Here is a 21,715-nt window from a genome sequence, read left to right as displayed (position 1 = left end):
ATGTTCATACAAATCTCCATATTAGAAACATTTTCAGTATTCCAAATATTTCAGCAGTACTTTGAAAAAGTTACTCTCCTACCAGTATAAAGTGCTTAAACCAGAGCACAGGTAAATGGAATACACCTAAATAGCCCTTTCCTACCAAGCTGCTGCTAATGGACCCATTAACCCAAACAGCCATTTATGCTACATAATTTTAATTCAAGCATTGTTCTAATGCATTATGCGCTATCCTCTAAGTAGGCTGGAGACTTTCAACACTGCAGATCCATCTTATTAATAAATTATCACAATTAAAGTACCATGGAACAGAAATACATTAACACATTGTGGTGTCTGTTCTTATAAGGCATTAACCAATGGGCTTAACGCCACACTACCTCAAAGCTGCATAATGGTTGCCTTGACAAACAGTGGGCAAAACAGCTTCTTGAGTGCCATTTTCCTCTTCTCCATTACACATACGCACAGTAAATCTGGAGCCAGTACTTGGGCATGTTTATGGGTAATGGCTAGTCTCTGAGTAAAGTACGTGTCCTATAGCTATTGATCCAGGTTACTAAGATCATGAGCAAATGCTGGGAAGCTGAAGGCGTGTGCTCAGGAGTCTGGTCTGTCCACGCTGTCTGGGCTCCTGGATGTCCGGAGGTGGTCAGTGAGGCTGGAGGCAGCTGCAGACTAAGTGGAACCAGCCAATGCTGCCAGGCGACCAGTACGATGACTTCCTAATGGCTTCTCATTTTGCTTTAAACTAATGACTGCGGCTGTGCACAGTGAAACCTTACCCGCTACTTCTGGTTTAAAAAGGCATATAAAAGCAAACTATTGAGTGCTTGGGATTCGTCATCTGTGGAGGTCATTTTATATAGAGTTCAGGTTGTGATTTCCCACCATCGTACAGTTTACAGAGTACTTCTGCATGATGCACCAACTTCATTAAGTTTTCATAACTGCTGGCATCCAGACTCTGACAACATTTGGCCTTTGTGGTGCAAGGCCACATCTATACAAATGATATAATGATGGATTAACTCTGTAAATTTTCCCTTACAGCAGTCACGTTACGGGGCAAAAACTACCATAATGCTTTCAAGCCTTACTGGACGTTCGGCAGCCCAGGACTCTCTGGAGACTCTGTCAAAAGTGCAGATCATATCATATGATGTCAGTGGACCTGTCAAAGCAATCTGTTTCCCTCTGCCATGGGTCAGATGGCAGGACACTGAGACACAGACAAGTGCACACACCACATTTGACAATTGCTGATGCTGTTCCTCGGGCTATTCCACCTTTTCCATCCATTCTCTGTCTTCCTTTGGTTCTGGGTACATCTTTCTTTATTATCTCTCTTTATTCCTTTTCATTTTCTCTTGGTTTCATCAGTTTCCTCACATAATTTGGAATTCCAGCAGTGCCCTCTTTCCTTTAGCTTCATTAAGAGATCTGCACATGTTGTTCATACTTGGCTGCATCCTGCTCTGGTGTCCTTGTGAGCCGGAGTTGGAGGTAAGAGCGGGCTTGGTGCATTTATGCATCTCTTGCTTCACCGAGAGTAAAACTAGATGAAATGAGTTTTGCCTAACCTTGATTCTGCTCAGCTATCTGTGCTTTTTTCCTCACCCCCCAAAAAAAGAAGAAGAAAAAAAAGAAGAAAATAGCCAACTAGCAGTCCAGTTTGAAGCGCTTCGAGGGAGGTGAAAAGGGAAAGTATGTAATTGGGGCCCTGAAAAGGAAGATTTCACTGCATGCCAAAGAGAATTATAGCTTGAGGTTATAAGAAATACTCTGAGGAAAATAGGCTGCACTGGTTCTCTTTTTATTTATTTATTTTTTTCTTTCTTCTTCTTTGCTTATTCCTATCAAAATACAACTGGGCACTACTTGCTGTGAGATCTCTGCTATACCTTGATTACACAACAGCCCGGTTGCTTTCCTAACAGGGGAGGCATTTACTCTCTGAGGTGTATTGCTATACAGTGGATGTCTGCCGCTGGGCTTTGTATCCCTGAGACCACTGCCATTAATGGCCAAGGTTAGGTTGCTGTCTGAATGGTGAAACCATTTGCTCCTAACTGACATTTCCCTTGTATGAGCTCAAAATGGCTTTTAATGTGGAGTCACCCAAGGCATCGAATTAATATTCAGAGAAGAGTAAAAATGAGTCTGCGAGACTTTATTAAGAGCGATATTGCCATACGCTCCATATATCTATATGAAAAAGGAAAAAACATGGCTCACTTTGTCAGACATAGGTATTCACTTTGTCTGCACTTTAATCACATCTTTCAGGCACCGCACCATAGATGGAGTCTCTGAGGGAGGAATCTGGGTGACAGGAAATTAAGGAAAATAATTAATTTGACCTTCGCTTGTGGCAGGAAAAAGAAAGGGAGAAAAGGCAAGCAAGCAAGTGAGAAAGCAAGATAGATACCGTAGATAGAAAGCAAGAAGAAAGAAAGAAATGGCATCAAGAGAGGTTTAAGGAGGAAGCGCCTCCACAGAGGGCAGAAGCCTGAGGAGAGAACTTGTATAATGAGAGCTCTCAGCTCTCCACACACTCTTGCAAGACATCTGATTTGCTAAAAAGCCCAAAGGAAGGACAGTAGTCACCCTGAGCTCCTTAACTCTTCAGAGTGAGTGGTTTCAATAAAGTCTTTGGAGCAAGGATATTTTGTTCACTTATGATGGCCAACGGGACACACAGATAACCTACGCTGCTGGCCATCCTTCACCAAAAGCCCTGGATGTGCTGAATTTGGCAGATCAAGGTCGCAGAATAAAGACGTTTTGTTCAGTTTTTAATTAAAAATGTTTACATTTGTACACAGTTTCACCTATGAAAATGTGCAAAACATCCAGAGTTAAATGCAGCAGACTTTGAAAAATGCAAGTATCATAAAAAGATGGACACTGCTCTGTGACTTTAAGAGTTAAAAGCATAAATGTCAGTTATTGTTTTTCGATGAATCTTGTTTTTGGCCCATGTACTTGGAAGAAAAGTTAAAAACTTTTCAGGCTATTTTTATTTAGTTCTATTTGAACATAACTGGCAACAAAAATATGTCCAAATGTTTATAACTGCACTTTTAGAGTTGTTCGTAACCGCATGGTGATGATACAAAGCCTAGACTTCATGTATTAAATATTAAGGTTAGCCCATGTACAAGTAATTCCTGATTTCATTCTAATTGACAGTTTTTGCTGCTCTAATATCTTTATTTTTTCATCGTTAACTCAGTTTCCCTGGGTCTTTTCCCGTGTGTTATGAATAAATCTTTTTCTTTTTGGTATTGGTACGGGTTTTATTTTGTTGTATTTATCCGCGACACCTTAAAGGCCGGTCTGTGTTGGACATAAACCGCTCCGTGGCGCAAAAAAGGTTGGGGACCGCTGGTTTAATGTGGTCATCTTAGGCAGATGTCTTGCAAGCGTGTGTGGAGTTCTTTCCTCTGTACTTAAGCCGAAATTTTATATATATTTGTACTTTTCTTGAGTTTTTTGGACAACTTTTTACTTTTACTCCCTACATTTTTAAACAAATATAAGTACTTTCTACTCCTTACATTTTGAAAACGGACTCGTTACTTTTGGTTCATTTAACGGGTCAAGAGGAGGAAGGGTGAAGGGAGTGACTGGTATTTAAAATGAAATGTTTCTATCAGCTCAACAAACAGCAAGCACACACGTGCTGTTGCCAGCTAAAGGTTAAGCTGTCCGGTTAAGCAGTGTCAGTGTTGGGGGAATAAATCATAATTTTTGTGTTCTTGTGTACTAATATCATTTTATTATATTAATACAGCAAACTCTTCAGCTACCTTTGTACAAAAACGGTTAGTAGAATTGTCCCTCAAGGAATTCCTTTTTACTTTGAGTACATTTCTGAGTTTGTACTTTTTCACTTTTACTTGAGTAAAAAAGTTGCTTCAGTACTTTAGGTTTTTTTTTTTTTTTTTAACTCAGGCATCTGTACTTCTACTTTAGTAAAGAAAGTCTGTACTTTTTGCCACCTCTGATCTTAGGCTCACAGCACTAGTATTGAGCACAGCAGCCACAACCACCTGCTGAAATCATCGTGAAGGAGGGCAATAGGACAAAGGGAACTATAAAGGACAGTATAAGGTAAAGAAGGATTATTTTGAACTGTGACTCACATAGAGAGTCAAGAAAAACAAATGGACCTGGAAATTAGCACACAGGTCCAGGGGTACAGCTTGGAAGCAAAAAATCTAAAAGATCTCTTAATCTTGTACATGATCACAGTGTCTTACCACTTCTGAGCCAACCTCACAGTGTTCCCACTTTGTGGTTGTAAGCATTAATGTTATTGATTTGACTGCTTGTTATCCCACAATCACTGGACTGTAAAATGATGCAGTAATTTACTAGAGGGGGAATATGTGAAATTTGTTTTATTTATGGTTAGTAAAGTGTCTCTAGTTACTTGGAATCTTCATTTCGGCACAGTGTGTGTGTCGAACAAGTTAAAAAAACATGGAAAAAAAGCTGGAGAGGGTATCCTGTTACTGAAGAGATTTCCTCTATAAATCCATGAAGCAGGGGGAGATCATTCATTAAGGGGCCTGAAGCAAAGGAAACATAGGTCTACTAAATCCCAACAGAAAAACTTTCTTCATTTACTGCCCCCGGGCCATAGTACTTTACATAAACTGTCAGACTGGGAAAGGAATAAGAAATTCAGGCCATAGTTTCAGAGATTTAAGCAAAGAAAAGAGACAGTAGCTCTTGTTATCTGGAAGGAATCAAAAACAGCACTAACATTAAGGGATGTCTAAGATTTATTTGTTTACTTACTTTTGAATGTTCGCGTGCATATATTATGTCACTGATAAAGTATGGGAGCTGAAACTACATTTAACATCTTTTTAAAAAGTGTTTTATACTGTTGATTCAAGCAAACAAACGTGTCAACAACCGAAGAACAAATGCCACGAATCCAGTGGACAATAACAGGCACAAGTGCACAAAGTGAAAGAAAGTGAAACTGTCAAGCAGCTATGTCCAATTTCTTCAAAGGTGTCCTCATCTTCTCCTTTAAACAAGTCTCTGTTACAGTAAATGAAGCATAAGCAGTGAGCCTGTGTCTACATTCACAGATTAGCACTATGTACTCAGAAAACCACTTTCATAGAGCTCTGTCAGCTGTGTAATTCAAGTTTCTTTTAAGAGCGATGATTTCACAAGCCAGTAATAGCATATTTACTGGCATAGGGCTGTTATTGAAAACTCTGAAATGGTTATAAGCATGAAATTGAATACAGAAGAAGAGTAAAATGAGATTTTTTTTAAGAGGAGAAAGACGATGGCTTAACAGCTTCCAATCTTTGTATTTGGAGTTAATTCGTGGAGATTCAGTGCACTCACTAGAGGGTTTTACACACAACTATCTGAATGGCTAAATGGCATTATAAAGAAAACAACCTAATTAATCATAACAATCTCATTCCCTCTTCCATTGTCTCAGAGTTTGACTTTTTAAGGTGTCAGAAGAGTTAATGTGAAGCCATAACTCACTTTAATTTGCTAGAGAAGGGCAGATATTTTTGTTTTTCATCCAGTCCTCCTTACTTTGCCTCAGACATGGACAGATCTTTTGATTCTCTCTTAATGCCCAAAGTATGTCAGGGGAAAATATCAAGGATTTATACCTTAGATGAAGACATTTACGTTAACATGAATAGATGGGAGTTGTTCGGTTGTTTTTGTGTAGATCCAACACGAACATTTAATAAACCCTCAAATAAAATGTGACACATAAAAGGAAAAGCAACCTCTGTTAACACAAAAACATATCTGCCCTCTTGGTTGGTAAGTCTGGTGCACTGATAAGTGCTTGCAGCTGGACTAGAAACAACTCTGATTGCAAACAGTCCTGCAAAGTCAAATCATTTATTCAGTAGATCTTTCTCAGAAGAACAAAGTTGGCTACAAAGTCTCACCAGAATGACACAATGCAAGAAATGCAACAGAAATGCATCAAACATGGTAGAGCCAATGTTATGCAATGGGATTGTTTCCCTGCTAGTGTTTATTGATGAGACTACAATTCATCCCACTGCTTTCATGAGCAAAGTTACTTTTGAGCTGCTGAAAATGGGGAACAACAGTTCATCTCTCAGAAGTGGCTGGAATTCCACAAATCCTCCAACAATGTTGCAATAAGTTCTACGCAAAACATCCAAGAAATTACACCTCAAAGTTTTCATGACTACAACATCTGAAAAATCCCTTTTAAAAAAGCATCCATGGAAACAGTTGGTAAACCACAAGAAGATGAATGGCATCATGTCATCACAACTTTTTGGCAAAATGGTGTACAAACTGATACGTTGAATATTGAACTCTGTGCTAGTCAGATAGTGTAAACTGGGGACAACTAAACAGAAAGAACACAATCGAGCAATTTATAATTATAATTCAGAGTAAATTCATTTATGCTCACTAGTTCTCAAGTAGTAATGTTTTGCTTTTATGAAACAGTGAAAGATGAATGTTACCATATTATTTTTAACTTAAGCAGATCTAGATTTAGTTACTATAGTTTTTTTTCTTGCTGCTGTTACAACCAAATTTCCCCTTGTGGGACAAAGGATTATTCTATTCTATTCTATTCTACTCTACATGTTTTTAGGCTCTGAGCATAATTTGCTATTAAGTACACAGCACTGACAAAGCAAGCAATATTACTTTCTTAAAGGTGGCAGTATTAACACATATTTACTTCATTTATAATTTAATGTGAATTGTTATTTACAGTTTATGCCTTGATTAATTTAAGATTAAATTGTTATTACATAACCAAAAAGGGACAAAAACCACATGAAGGCCTTTATGTATTTATCTGCAGTTTATATAACCTTTTGTTAACTGTCAGAAATTATAAATCTGGTCGTGGAAGCATATTTATACAGCATAGTTATACATTAAATGTGTGTGACAAGAGTGACAGCCTTAAATATATCATGAAATTAATTTCAGTGAATATTTGCAGGAAAAATATAACCAGAAATATAAATATAAAACTTCAGAATTACTATTAAATGCATTCAGCATGACAGTTTTTCTGGAGGTCTTGTTCATACTATTCTGGTGTATCTGGCATCAGTTATTTGGCTTCTGAGGGGGGCAGCTCATAAAAATATGAGACAATCAGTGAAAATTTCTCCCCAAGTTACTAATTTGTGCATATTTTATACTAAGGAAAGATTTCATTACCACATATTACCATTATCAGGGTAAACCTTAGGGATGTAAGAAAATATCGATACAACGAAATATCGCGATATTTCGCGCAATGATACTGAATCGATATTTAAAATCACTGTTATCGATTTTTTTTATTGAAAAATGACATGCATTTACTGTTTATTTCTTTTGTATGTTGGAATTCAAACTCCGGCCACTGGTTTGCAGTTTACCACCTTTACTATGACGTAAAAACGAGGTCTCGCGATAACTGTAGAAGCCTCTAGTTTGCCAAAAGAACGAAGTAGAACAGTCAGTGGACGTGTGTGATACTAGCTAACTGATGACTGAAGAGGAGAGGATACAGCCGGCCCCCGCAGCTTTCAAAGCTGATGTGTGGACTTATTTTGGATTTAGGACAAAAGAAGGCAGTAAAGACTATGACAAGAGCTATGCAGTCTGTAGAATCTGCACCGCCAGAGTCAAATATTCCGGTAACACAACAAATTTACGAACACACGTGTCTAGACACCATAGCGACGTAGCGTCAAATGCTAATTTTAAAACGAAACGAGGTGATCCCTCTCAACGGACAATTGAAGAAGTTAACTTTTCGAAACTACCAGCAACTTCAACTCGTGCAACAAAAAAAACGCAGTCAGTACTTGTTTTTATTTGCAAAGACATGCGCCTTCTGAGTGTTGTGGAGAATAAAGGATTTCGTAATATGATTAAAACGCTGGAGCCCCGTTACACCGTTCCTTCTCGACAACACATCACGGACTTCGCTCTGCCAAAGTTGTACCAAGAAGTCAAAGCGACAGTGCTGGACTCTCTCAACTCGGCTGAGACAGTTGCTCTGACATGCGACGCTTGGACTTCGAGAGCCACTGAATCGTACGTAACTGTTACAGCACATCACATAACGGACCAGTGGAACCTTCAGTCTCATGTACTACAAACCCGAGCCATGCATGACAGTCACACAGGTGAGCACATTGCAGTGTTACTAACTGACGCTGTGGCTGAATGGGGATTGAACGCAAAGGACCTTGTTGTTGTTGTTGTTACCGATAATGCACCAAACATGGCTCTCGCGGCTAGACTTGCCTCAGCTATCCAAAGTAGCAAGGAGTTTCCTATGCATTCCTGGAACAAGTGTCTCTGCAGAGAGAGTTTTCTCCTCTGCAGGAGACATAGTAAATGCACAGAGAAGTGTCCTGAGAGCTGACCATGTCGATCAGCTTGTATTCCTGCACAAAAATCTGGAAATTGAAAAATAAACACTGAGAAAACACTACACATGTAAAATCTCTGATATGAGAATGTTTGACATTTTGGTTGAGTCTCATAAGCACTTTTATTTAGATGAGTAAATTCCTTTTTTCAGGTTGTACTAAAAGTGTTCCATTGATGGACACTGCAGAGCTGTACTTTATTTTATTAACACTTAATTGTAATAGCACTTTACATTTTTTGTTAATGTTTACTTGGATGGATTCTTCAAGCAATTTCATTTTTGATTTATATTTGTTTATGTTAAGGTCACATAAAAAGTACTTTGTTTTGATGCTCCATAGAGCAGTTTTTGGATAAGTATTTTACAATCATAGTACTTAGAAAGACTTCAGTGTTACATGTTTACTTTTTTCATGTTAAAAAATACTTGATATTTCAGTAAAGTAGTCTTTGTTTGTTTATTTGACATGACTTCTAATAAGGCAGATGTTAATTTCTCCATTCATTTTGAACTTAGAGTGTTTTTGTTTCAGATGTTTCATGTCAAGCATTAAACAGTTTGGACTGTTTACTTGAGTTTTCCTAATTAAATTTAGTCCTACTAAACACAAATATCGTCTGGCTTTTAGTATTGCAATATATCGTATCGTCTACCCTGTATTATGATACATATTGTATCGCCAGATTCTTGCCAATACACACCCCTAGTAAACCTACAATAAAAATGTTCTATATACTTTTTTCCTTCTGTTTAGGAGAGCAGCTGTTTCACAAGCATCACAAAAGCACTGACAGGTCTATCATGACAAAGATAGTGTGTGGGAACAATGAAGCCAACACTACTTTCTCTGGTTTTCATGCCAGCCCCACTGAGGCTCACTGTGGGCAAACAAAAACACGTGAAGCCATTTCAAAATGTTTGTACTGGCCACGAATGTCAGTAGACATCGATAACTGGGTGGGTACTCCAAATATTATAACTGTTTTTTTTTTAAACGAGGCTAAAAGTCATTTGTTAGAACTTTCTAATTAACAAAGGTGTTCATTTAATAATTTGAAATTCCCCTGCCACAATAATTGCTCAGGTTTCCCAGTGCACAGTTTGTCAGGCAAGTGCTACTACAATAAAAAACAAACAAACTGTAGAGTACACTCCAATAAAGGCTAGTCAGAGGTTAGAACCTGCAGGCAGCAAATCATAAGAAGTCACTTGGATGGTTGACCAAACATTTTTCTACTAACCATATGCAGATGAACAGTATGGGACAGCCGTACCTGGATGTTCGAGCACTGTCTTTAATTTTTATATGATGAATTTACTTAATATGTCTTTCTTGTCACGGTTCTGGGTCGGTTCGACAGCATTTTGAGTTCTTAGGTTTTGTTTTTGAATGATCGTTTTGTTACTTTTGTGCCTCGTTGATTATTATTTAGAATTCTATGTTTCTGTTTATTCATGTTTAAGGATTTGTTCTTCGGTTGTGTCTCATGTTCAGTATAGTTCAAGTTCCATGTGTTATATTCTGTCTGTCTCTCAGTGTCAAGTCTGCGTCTTTGTGTAGTGTTTTCTTGTTTCCTGTTTTATTGTGTAGGTCTGCGTCTCATGTGAGTGTGTTCAGTTTTACCTCCCTTGTCTCGTTAATCACTCCCAGCTGTGTCCCCCACCTGTGTGTAATCTCCCTGTGTTTCTCTGAGTGTATTTAAGTCGTGTCTTCTGTTGTTGTAGTCGCTGGTCCGTCTGTGTATCCATCGGATTTCATCCGTGTGTTCTCCCTGCTGTCCGTCATCACTTACCTCCGCCCATCCTTCTTCATGTTCGTGTCCTGGTTCGTGTTTTGTAGTTTAGTTGTTCCCAGTACAGATAGTCTGCAGTCCAGTTTGCTGTTTTTCTATTTTGTACTTTACTTTCAATAAACCACCTTCACAAGTGCCTGCGTTTGGATCCTACTTCATTATCTCCACACGGCTCACTTCACTCGCTGTGACATTTCTATTTATGGTTTTCCAGTCATTTGAACTGGTTGGAATGGATCTTACTGGAAAGCTAACAAAAACCAAAACTGGAAATCAGTATGTTTGCATGTTTATTGACTACATCACAAAATGACCACAGGTGTATCTGCTGAAGTCCAAATCAGCCATAGAAGTGACAAACTGCCTGATTACATTTCAATTAAACCTTAATCAGGATTTTTTTTGTCATAATTCATGCATGAAAGGGTTAAAGTATTTTAAGTATCTTAATTTCAGCTAAAACATGAATCCTGGAGGTGACCAGTAGTTATAGGAAGGGCTTAATCATTGTAATGCCATTTTTTCTATTGATTATTGATGACATAAATAATTTTTATTATATTTTCAAAGATGGCTATGTCATCTCCTGTCCAAACAAAGTTTTTGATTTAATGATTATAATTTTTGAAAAGAGCTGTATATTGTTTTTCAGGTTACAGTTCAAACAGAACCATCATCCTGGTATTGATAACTCTGTGTGTGACATTTGTATGACTGGTATATGTTTTAACTCTTACTGTAATGCATTTCTATTTGCACTATGCTTGAAATTTTATTTTTGTAAAGAGACTAAAACCAGTGCATTTTATATATTATTGCAGCTCAGCAAAACGGTGAAATGTTGAATATATATTAGATTAAAAAAAATATCAGTGTTTGCCCCATCATCTGCAAACAAACACTGTCAGAGACTTCTTTAAAATTGTCGGTGACCACCCAGGAACATGGGTTGACTATATTGATGCCGTGATATTTGGGGTTCGAACAAAAAAAAAAAAGAAAGAAAGAAGAAGAAGCAGATGACCACCAAGCACTCACTTTGGCAGGGAGGCTTGTTAACCATCCAAATTTCCCAAACAGTATATGGTTGTTGTTTTTATCTTTCTGTCTGTGACAAACTACTCGACAATCAAACACGATACATCTCAATAAGAATTCATAATCCATATTTTACTAGCGCTGTGCACCTTTTCTGAGATACAAACTCTCTATAAATATTAATTAAGCTACAGTGTAAACCTTTGGTGTGACCACTTTTAGTACTCGACATAGTCTGACCTCTTAAAAAGGCTTTCTTGTGATTACTTTAAGTATTACACATGATTATCTTTTACTGTTCATTTACTGGATATATTGCTTATCTAATGTGAAGGACGCACTGTACACTATGCTGAGAAATGCAAAATTTCATATGAATCATAATTAGGGGTGCAACGATATTCGTATCGATATTGAACCGTTCGATACAGTGCTTTCGGTTTGGTACGCATATGTATCGAACAATACAATTTTTTTCAATTTTTTTTTTTCAATTTTTTTTTTTTTTTTTGTGTCCCGTTTGGATCTATAGCCATCAGAATTGTTGTCTTGAGGCCAAGAAAGATGCCAAGAGGATTTATTTTAAGTGGATCATCATATTGGTCCATTTGATTGACCTTTATTATAGTTATGAATTTATTTTATTTTCAGTTGCAAACGGGACAGACATGACTGTGGGATAGGACAGGGGGAAAGAATGAAAGAAAGAGGGGGAGAGAAAGAAAGAAAACCAAAGGGGAGAAAAAAAAAGAACAATACAAAATTTGTAATTTATTTTATCAACTTTCCTTCTGACGATGCTGTCTGTGTTGAGCGCTCAGTGAATCTGCATTTGACTACTCCGCCTAGGCTCGAGAGTGCAGCCTAGGCGGAGTAGTCGAACGCAGATTCACTGAGCGCTCAACACAGACAGGATGGTCAGAAGGAAGAGCGCAGGGCAAGCTAGCGAGACAGAAGTGGACCTCCCCACCCTCATTCAGATCTGGCGTTTGGAATTATTTTGGTTTTCATGTGACGTATGACCCTGAAGGTAAGCGAGTCATGGACTAAAGTAAAACAGTATGTTGGATGTGCCATGCAATGCTCAATTACATGGGTGGGAGCTAGTGTGTTAGCGCAGTTAGCTCGTTAACGTGTTGGCCGTCTAGCCCCTCTGTATAGGGTAGCTCGTTAACGGAGATTTGCCGTGTTGTGGCGTTAAGGTTATTTCAACGAGATTAACCTGAAAGCACTAGTGGGAACACAACGAATATGACTGCACATTTACACCGACATCATCCTAGTGCAAAGACAAAAACAAGCATGCATGCTACAAACTTTAGCCGAGTCATTTAGACAGCTGTTAGCACAGGATTCTCCTTATGGAGACCTGATATGTTTAATATGCTGCTGAGAATATAGCCCAGAAGAAACGGATAGTATAGCTTTTATTTTGGAAAGAGCCATTTCTCTGTAATAAACTCTCTTTTCCAAAGATGAGTGATTCCTCAATCAGATACAGGGCTCGCAATATTGCTAGCCCGACGTCCCGGGGCTATCTCTCCCCTGCCTGTCGGGCTATTGTAGGAAGGAAAAATATATGTCAATGCTTTTGCATTTGCAAAAAATATCGAACCGTGACACCAAAGTATCGAACCGAACCGAACCGTGAATTTTGTGTATCGTTGCACCCCTAATCATAATCACTATATAGAAATACTATCTGTCTGCCAATTTATATAAAATCCATTGGCTAATTATTTTGTGTTCAGGTTATAAGGTAGTTATTAACATGCCACATTAGATCAAGCCAATGGAGTATGATGTCATTGTGGGAATAGTGAACGAACATCATCACTAGACCTTAGTGGTAAATAACAAATTCATTTTAAATATTCATTTAAATCATTTAACCAAGACAAATGCTTGTGGATACATGGATTTTTAAGGGAAACATTTCTTTATCATTTGTTCTTCTTCACTAGACTTTGAGGTCATACAGCCACAACAAAACAAGTCTCTGTAACTGGATCCATTAGAAGAGACAAAACAGGACATTCAGAGATGTCTAGAAACAACAAGGCAAGGAAAACTGCCCAAATGTTATTCCATTATCCCTTCTTATACGAATATTTAAAAAATATATTTATGGTATTAATTGTATTATTTTGTTAATATGAAACAATGTGTATAATTCTAAAATCTGGACCCACAAAAGTTTCATTTTTGTATAGTTTAAAAAAAAAACAACAACAATGGTATGGGTATTCTTTATAGCTTTTAAAATACCTGTCCCTGTTTTTCTTTGTGTTTATTTCTACCCTCATGTCTGTGTCTGATGGTTCTTTCACAAAAGACAATGCGGCACAGGCAGAATCTACACTGTTGTTAAGGTCCGGTACCAAACGACTCACGGACCGGTACCGGTCCGAGGCCCGGGGGTTGGGGACCGCTCGTCTACATCACAGATGAGGGCTAGATGTGAGAACCACAAAATTGCTCAGTGACAAACTACTAACAACAACAGTGCTTTAGATGTTTAAAATGGAACTAAATTTGATAATTCACACAGATATCGAGGAGAACTTTTGTAGATTTTAATGGATTGATTTTGATACATCTGAGTTGACACTGGTACCAGACAAAGATTAAATTACCTAATCTATTCATTAGAGAGAGAGAGATAAACCTTTATTAGTTCCACATGTTTGGTCAATTACAATTGGTTTCCAGGGCATTTGTGTGAAGAAAGGCTTGCAACCTCTCCAGGTGGACTTGCGATACAGTGAAACATCCCAAATAAGTGGATGCTACATCGTGTAGAGTTCGCTGTAAGTATGTGTCCTAATCCTCATAACCTTCATATATCCATCTATCCAACCATCCATCTGAAAAGATATGAGTATGAAAATTAATATACCATTTACATTTTGGGTAGAAAATATATATATTTTTTAAAAGGGACAATATCTGTCCTATTGTCAAGAGAAGCCATAAACAAACACAGGCTGCAAACTGCCACCGCTCTCCTTCTTAATACACATATGTAACACATCACCATTCGATTTTCATACAATCCTAATATTTCCTTTTTAACTACTGTTGAAATTAACTATAGCAATAAATATATCTTTGGCTGTGTATGTGGTATTTTTTTGTTTTTTCTACAGATGACCACTGTGGATGTCACTACAGATGTCACTACTGTGGATAGAAAGAGCATGACACTGATGACAGCTGTAAACTTAATCAGAAACACTTGTTGTCAAATGATTACAAGACATCCCCGGAAATTCTAGGCTGAATGAAAAGCTAATAATAATAATTATAAATAAATAATGTATACTTTATTGATCCCGAGGGGAAATTCCTCTCTGCATTTAACTCATTCAGTCAGTAAAGCAGTGAGCAGTGGATAGGGATTGTACCTTGCTCAGGGGTACCTCAGGGTAGTCTTTCAGTGGATTTAAACCCCGACCTTCCGATCATAGGACCACCACTCTACCTACTGAGCTATCCCTGCCCACAGTAATATCCCTGCCCGCAAATGGCACTAATAGAAAAGTCACACAATGTGTGATGTAGCCCCATAGTTCTTGTGGTGATGAAAGATGGAGAAAACGGCAGCCATTGCATCCTGCATGCTTCCCAGTGACCAAAAAAGAGGTGAGATGGTTCTTGGGCCAGTTTTTACTGCAAGACGTTCAGTTAATTTTACAAATGCATGATACAAACATATACGTTTCAGTGCATAATATATTCGGATTCTCTGATCACAACCTGATGTAGGTTAAACTGTTATTTATAAGCGTTTCAGTGGGTATAAAAGCGCTTAATATCTGGAAGGTAGGTACCCCAATCATGACGTTCTGTTAGTAATACTCTTGTATCTTTTGCCTGATGGGAGAAGACTGAAGGTGACTAGCTTTCCTGGTGGCATAGTATGAAGGTATGGAAAGCAAAACCCAACCAACGATCCTGGAGCCTCTATATACTACTTTGTTCAAGCTTTTGTTTGTTGTGACTGGCTGTTCTAGTCAGGATGGAGAAAATAAGGACTATCTGTAACAGCTGTGTAAAATTGGGTCATACCTTCCCGACTGACCCTGTATTTTCTCAGCTACTGGAAGAATTCTCTGGTGGGCTTTACTCACTGGTGTTTAATTCCCACGATAGACTGGTGTATAGTGGTGCCTAGGAAGTGCTTGAAGAAGGAGACACTCTCAACAACCTGGCCAACATCATTACTAGAATTCCCACTGCTAGAAAATTCAGAGGAAGAACATCAGTCTTTAAGTTGAAAACTCAAATGAAGTTATGCAGCAGGACAGCAACCTAGCATAAGACTAAATCTACCTTTGAAAGGAGAAAAAAAACGACTTTGCAGTGGCCAAGTCAACGAACACATCTGAAATGCACTGAAATTGGCTTGGGACATTAAAACAGGAAAGAAGGCATGGTGGAAATTCCACCATAGAGATGTTGGAGACTCGCCTCAAGTTATCAGGCCACTTTGTAACAGTGGTTACTGCTAAAGCGTGGCACAACTCCGACCTTTGTCATCAATGCATTGGATAAACAGTTGGTTCAATTTATATAAAAATTCTTACAAAACTTGCATTACAGGTTATTTTTGTTTTATGTTAAATCTGACACAGCACAAATGCACATAAAAACAGGACAGGTCAAAATGCTAATTCATGCTAGCTTGGCACCAAGAAGTGTGGACATCCTTGGAAAACAGAAAAGCGACTGGTAAAAGTAATGCTGAAATGATGCTTCATCTAGTTGTGACAATATGGTGTACTGAATCACCTTATGATATTCAGTTTTATTGGTTTTCGGTCATGGATTCACCTTAATGTCCTTCCTATTCCATATCTGACCCTTTCATATGTTTAGACACTGTAGAAAAGCTGTCATTTGTTGATTTTATCTTTTATTCATTTCCTCCCTGCTGAAGCGGAAATATTAGCAGCTGTATTTGACAGGTGTTCTCAAACTGACAAAAAAAAAAAGCCTTATTTATTTATTCATTCATTCATTCATTTTTGAGGTGATATATTGAGGGCTTCCATACTGTTATACTAGTTTAGTAGTAGTTTTACTTCAGCTAAAGGAGGAAAAGTTCTTTTCTCACCTCTTTCAGCATGCTCACCCTTCAAGCATCAGAAACAGCAACACAAATTATTCTTTTGTTTACTCTCTACACAAGTGCTGGAATAATCTTGCCAATGTAAAAGACACGATGTTGCACAACATTAATCAGATTCCTTCAGCTCCAGTGCTGCTCCACATTTCTCAGTCTGAACCTACAGTGCACACCCCTGCTTTGCTTTTATGCTACCACTGGTATCGTGCACCACACCACTTTAGATCAGTGTTATTCTGAACCCTGCTCTTATTCCAAAGCATCTCTAAGGCTGCTATTAAAAGGCTGGATATACCACTGGATATCACTTTCCATTTGGAGGACTTCAGCCCATCTCTGATGACTGTAGGGAATAAGTGGTCGTGAGCTTCCGCTGTCCTCGTGGCAAAGAGAGAAAGGGAGAGACAAAGAGAGGGGAGAAATCTAATTATTTCTCTCCCATGGCCCAGCAAGCCTTAAAGGTTAATCACTGTCCGTTGAGCTAATTCTGTCTGGGTACACTGCAGTAATTACAACACCTGTCTCTCGCTCTCCCTCTCCTGCTTCCTCTAATGCCTTATTCTGTCTGTTTGTCTATCTGTGTGTCTGTCTGTGTCTCTGTCTGTGTCAGTATTTAGACAAGGGCATAACTGTTCTAATTTGGCATCTGTACACCACTACAGTGGACTTCAAATTAGGCAATTAAGATATGATTAAACCACAGACGTGTCAAGTTCAAGACAACACTTCTTACAGCACAACAAAAAAAGCTCAGGCAACAGGACAAACAGCCTCAGGTGGTGACCCGGCTTCCAACCTCTTAATATCTCAGTCGAATGAAGTATATATTTGACAGACATAAACCGATAGAAAGCGGCATGGTGGTTAACACAGTCGCCTCCTGAACATCCTGGGTCTGAAACCGCTCCCCAGCTGGGGCCTTTCTCTTTGCATTTTGTCACTTGGTTTCTTTCCAGGTACTCCCGGCTTCCTCCTGCAGTCCAAATATATACACGGGGTTAGGTTAAATGGTGAGTCTAAATTGACCGTAGGTGTGAATGTGAGCATGAATTGCCTGTCTCTATGTGTTAGTCCTGTGACAGACTGGCGAACTGTTGGGGCTTTACTCCGCCTCGCATCCTATGACAGCTAGGATAAGCTGCAGCCCAACCGTGACACTGAACTGACGTGGATAGAGAGATGTGTTTATATAGGTACAGAAAGAGAGATGTATTCATATCTTGCATCACATCTCTAAGTGAGGAGGGTTTCCTTTTCTCACCCCCTCTCTTTCTCACATTCCTCACTCATTCTTTCTTCTCACCGCCTTTTCTCTCTCATCCTACCTTCTCGTCACCTACTGTCTCACTCTCTCCCCACTACTCTCAATGCTTCTCTTCCTCCTCCTTTCTTCCTCTTCATTATCTCAACAGCACTCAACCACCGTCTCTTTCTCACCTAATTTCTCTCTGTCACTGGCTCGGCTTCTAACTGTGTACAGCTGTATCTCACTTTAGCAACAGCTGAAGGAACTTCGCCCTGGGCCTAGAAATACTGCACCATCTCTTCTCCTTCCACTTTTTTCCCTTTTACTACCAAAAGTATGTCCAGAAGCAACAGCTTAAGAGTACCTCTCACTTCCCACCAAAGTTCAGTGATATAAAGTGCCTTGGATGCACCACCTATGACTGCTGAATAGAAGTTGAAGCATGACCGGTGTTCTTGATATTACTGTGAATAAAAAGTGCTTATGCATACTTTAGAAAATTGCTAATTTATGCTTAGTAGACCTTAGAAGACCCTATTCTTATTAATTTCTTATCACACTGCCATACACAAAAAGACATTTTCTACATCCCCTTTCATCCTCTACTTCTTCTTTCTGTTTCCAGATTTCCTACAGTTATCAGATTAGTATTTTTGGTCGTTCTGTTTTTTCTCCCTGAGGCCCAGATAGGCTTCTCTAACAGGCTGCTCCCTGCTGAGGCCAGTGGCCTAATGCTGCTGAGGCTGGTGGGCTGTCATTCCCCATATCATCAATACAAAACAGAGAGGAATGAGAGAGAGAGTGAAAAAAAAGAAGAAGACTGGGGAAGATGAGACACAAATTGTGACAAAGAAGCTAAGAGTAGCCCTTAGCAAAGTGTCATCACTCAGACAATCTCCATCCTTTCCACTCTGTCTTTATGTTTTCTACGTGCTAAGGGACCAAAACAGAAGCGGGGGACAGTGCCAGCTTTATCACATTCCAAATGTTTTCCAAGAATTTTGCGAAGTGACAAAGATCCCTAGAATTTGTTTCTTGGCCCCTGAGGCGAAGCTCTGCTTGAGAGTCTGTGCAGATGGGTGCTGATGGAAGCAGTGGTGATGAGGAGTGCTGCTGGTAGCTGGTGGAGGGAAGCTAGAATTGCTGAGAAAGAGACGAGGGATGCTGAGAATTCACAGGGTGAGGAGGAGAGAGCGAGAGGGGAGAAGATGGAAAACAACAGCACCTGGCTGGCTGTTATGCCTTCGCCAAGGATAGAGTGGAGGCGGATGTATGTTTCCAGTGATGTTTATTTGTTTCTCTGTATGTTTGTTTGTCTGCAGGATTCAGTAAAAACTACTGAGCCGAATTTGATGAAACTTGTTAAAAAGGTGGGGTTGGAGCAACAGACAAGCTCATTAATTTTGGATCACTTTAGAATGTATTGAAGAATGTATTGTGGAAAGTCAGATGAATGGTCTGTCAAAAGCAAAAAATGAGACTGAAGGACAAACTGCATTTACGTATCCTTGTGCATGAACATAAATGGAGGAAAATGGTGAGCTTTTTGTAAGGCTGTTTACACTTCTCAGTTTCTTCCGTCTGTTTCATGTAATCCCCAGAGACTGTATATAAAAGAAAGCCATAACCACCATGAAGAGCCACTGGTCTGAGCTTTGATGTGCCAACATTAGCATTTTTGAAGCCAGATGGAGTGCTAAGTAATCAGCAATTAACTGCACAATGAGCTGTATTATTTGTCATATAACTGCATTCAAATTATGCATTTGTGGATGACATGCACCATTATCCACTTCAAGAGTGCATCAACAAGGACACAGATTAAACCAGAACGACATGTAAAGGACTGCGAGCCTCACTTGTCTCAATTAAAGTCAGAGTTCATGATTCAAGAATAAGATAGACAATGGGCAAAAATGGCATCCACATGAGAGATCCAAGGAGAAAACACTGACTAATAAGAACAATAAGCTTGTCTCACATTTGCCAAAAAAAGCATCCTGATGATTCCCAAGACTTTTGGGAAAATATTCTGTGGACTGACAGGACAAAAGATGGACTTTTTGTGTGCTGTTGCATCTGGTGTAAAACTAATACAGCAGTTCATATAATGAACATTATAGCAACCGTCAAATATAGTGGTGCTAGTGTGATAGTCTGACACTGTTTTGCTGCTTCTGGACCTGAATGACTAGCTATAATTGATGAAACCATGAAATCTGCTTTCTGCGAGAAAATCCTGAAGGTGAACGTCCAGCCATCAGTTTGTGCCCTAAAGCTCAAGCACACTCGGATTATGCAGCGGAACAATGATCTGAAACAGGTCAGGAAGTCCACCTCTGAATGGCTCCAAAAAGAACAAAAAACAAAAACAAAATGAAACTTTTGGAGTAGCCAAAACAAAATCTAAACTTAAATCCCTCTGAGCTGCTTTGGCATGACCTAAATACAGAGTCGTCATTTTTATACCCGCTGTATTGCTCCTATACTGCATATTTCTAAAGTGTGTTTGTTAACAGTACATTTACTGCTACATGCATTGAGAGTAAGCTAACGCAGGGAAAGTAAGACAAAAACAGTTAAACCTTGGCTGTCAAAATTATTAGAGAAAGCAATATGTTTAGTAGTTAAAACAGTCTAAGTTAATACTGCAATGTTACTTCTTAAGAACATATTCTGAATTCAGACAGCTCTACAGTATGCAGATAAACTGTCCACTTACAATTAAAATCATTCCTTTTCCTTTAGTGTTAATAAACTCAACATATTGCTTGCAAAACTGAAGGTATTTTGTTCTTCTGTCAGCACACGAGCATTGATCCTATGCCTGTGCTTGCGTTGGAGTGTAGCAGCACCCACACATATTGCTGAGATGAATGTCTGGCATACAGGTAGACTCTTTATAGCTATTCTGAAATGTTTTGTCAAACAACCTTACAGTGTAACCATATAAGTTATCACAGCCTGACCTGTGTAGGCAGGTAAAGTCGTAAATCTTAAAAGGCAGCGACTTCTGTGCGCATCTCTCTTTAGAGCCGTACATGCTGTAAGCGTAGTTAATATATTTTTTAAAATGCAAAGCATATATAACGTTCCAGAGAAGCTTGCAAAAAGCGCACCGTCTTAAAGGGTTTTACACGCTGATGTTGCATCTGGCCTTAAAGAGATATATACACTTATCATGCTCCACCAGGTAAATGTGGAGCAGGATAGCTCTAAACTACGCCTTTAACATCAACAAGTTATCATGTTTACCACTCTGAGCTGTCTGTGATCACAGTACACCAAAAGATACCAAAAGAAACAATTTGTTCATGACTCTCTCAGTTGCATAATCATTTATGATTCACCACTTCCTGCAGGCTTTAAAACATGCAGTGATTGCCATGACTACAGATGGCATGTGCATAAATGCTGCACATTAAATGATTTGAATATTTATCAAAATGTGACATGCTGGGTTTATTGAGAAGAATTTTACATTGCTGACAGGCAGATAAAATATGTGCGCTTAAAACCTAGATGCTGATGAAGATTGACAGCATTATGGTCCAGCGTATATACTGTGTGCAAAGGGTTCTGCTTAGAAGACCCAGCCACAGGGAGGCCAGTGAAATCCTAGTGCCAGAACCAAGCCTGGATAAAGGGGACGGCTTGGGTTGAAAGATTCATGGATGTAGTGAAGGAGGATATGCAGAGGGTTGATGTTCGAGAGGATGCTAGGGATGGAATAAAATACAGGCAGATGAAGAAGAACATGTTCTGCCTAAAAGTTACCTTGTGTGAGAAGTTGAAGAGTCCGGACTTCCTCCCGGACACGAAGCTGCAGGACCTGCTGCAGGATGTGCTGCCTCTGCGCTTCCTGCATGATGCCCATTCTTTCCAGCTTTCTGTCCGTCAATCTCATCAGAGCCCGCCCTGAACAAAACACGCAAAATGAATCTGAAGGTTAAAGGTGAGACGCCTGGGTGAAATTTAACATGCACAGCTGGAGACACTCCAAAAAGGGCTACCGATAATGTATTCGTGCCTGTGGAAGAGCAGAGTGTCAACGGCATTCA

The 21,715-nt window shown here is 39.1% G+C and overlaps 2 protein-coding genes across 3 annotated transcripts in view; one reads left to right on the top strand and one right to left on the bottom strand.

Moving 5' to 3' along the window:
* samd12 (sterile alpha motif domain containing 12) overlaps positions 1-21,715 on the bottom strand; it is a 125,362-nt gene that overhangs the window by 49,525 nt on the left and 54,122 nt on the right. For both annotated transcript variants that reach the window (XM_085396541.1, XM_085396539.1), the window contains exon 4: positions 21,432-21,572. In XM_085396541.1, coding sequence (XP_085252667.1) covers positions 21,432-21,572 — 141 coding nt within the window. The remainder of the gene's footprint in view (positions 1-21,431; positions 21,573-21,715) is intronic.
* Positions 7,530-9,148, top strand: LOC146643435 (E3 SUMO-protein ligase ZBED1-like). The gene has a single exon (XM_085396389.1). It carries the CDS (start codon positions 7,550-7,552, stop codon positions 8,435-8,437), a length of 888 nt encoding a protein of 295 aa, XP_085252515.1. The 5' UTR covers positions 7,530-7,549; the 3' UTR covers positions 8,438-9,148.

The sequence above is a fragment of the Rhamphochromis longiceps genome, linkage group LG22 (genome assembly GCF_057381845.1).
Source record: "Rhamphochromis longiceps isolate RC_006_pf linkage group LG22, R_longiceps_female_GT1.1, whole genome shotgun sequence".
NCBI lineage: Eukaryota > Metazoa > Chordata > Actinopteri > Cichliformes > Cichlidae > Rhamphochromis > Rhamphochromis longiceps.
This window is presented reverse-complemented; position numbering and strand designations above follow the sequence as displayed.

Bases quoted from the DNA above. Each gene is read 5' to 3' on its own strand.
- LOC146643435 (XM_085396389.1), top strand. From the start codon at position 7,550: ATGACTGAAGAGGAGAGGATACAGCCGGCCCCCGCAGCTTTCAAAGCT.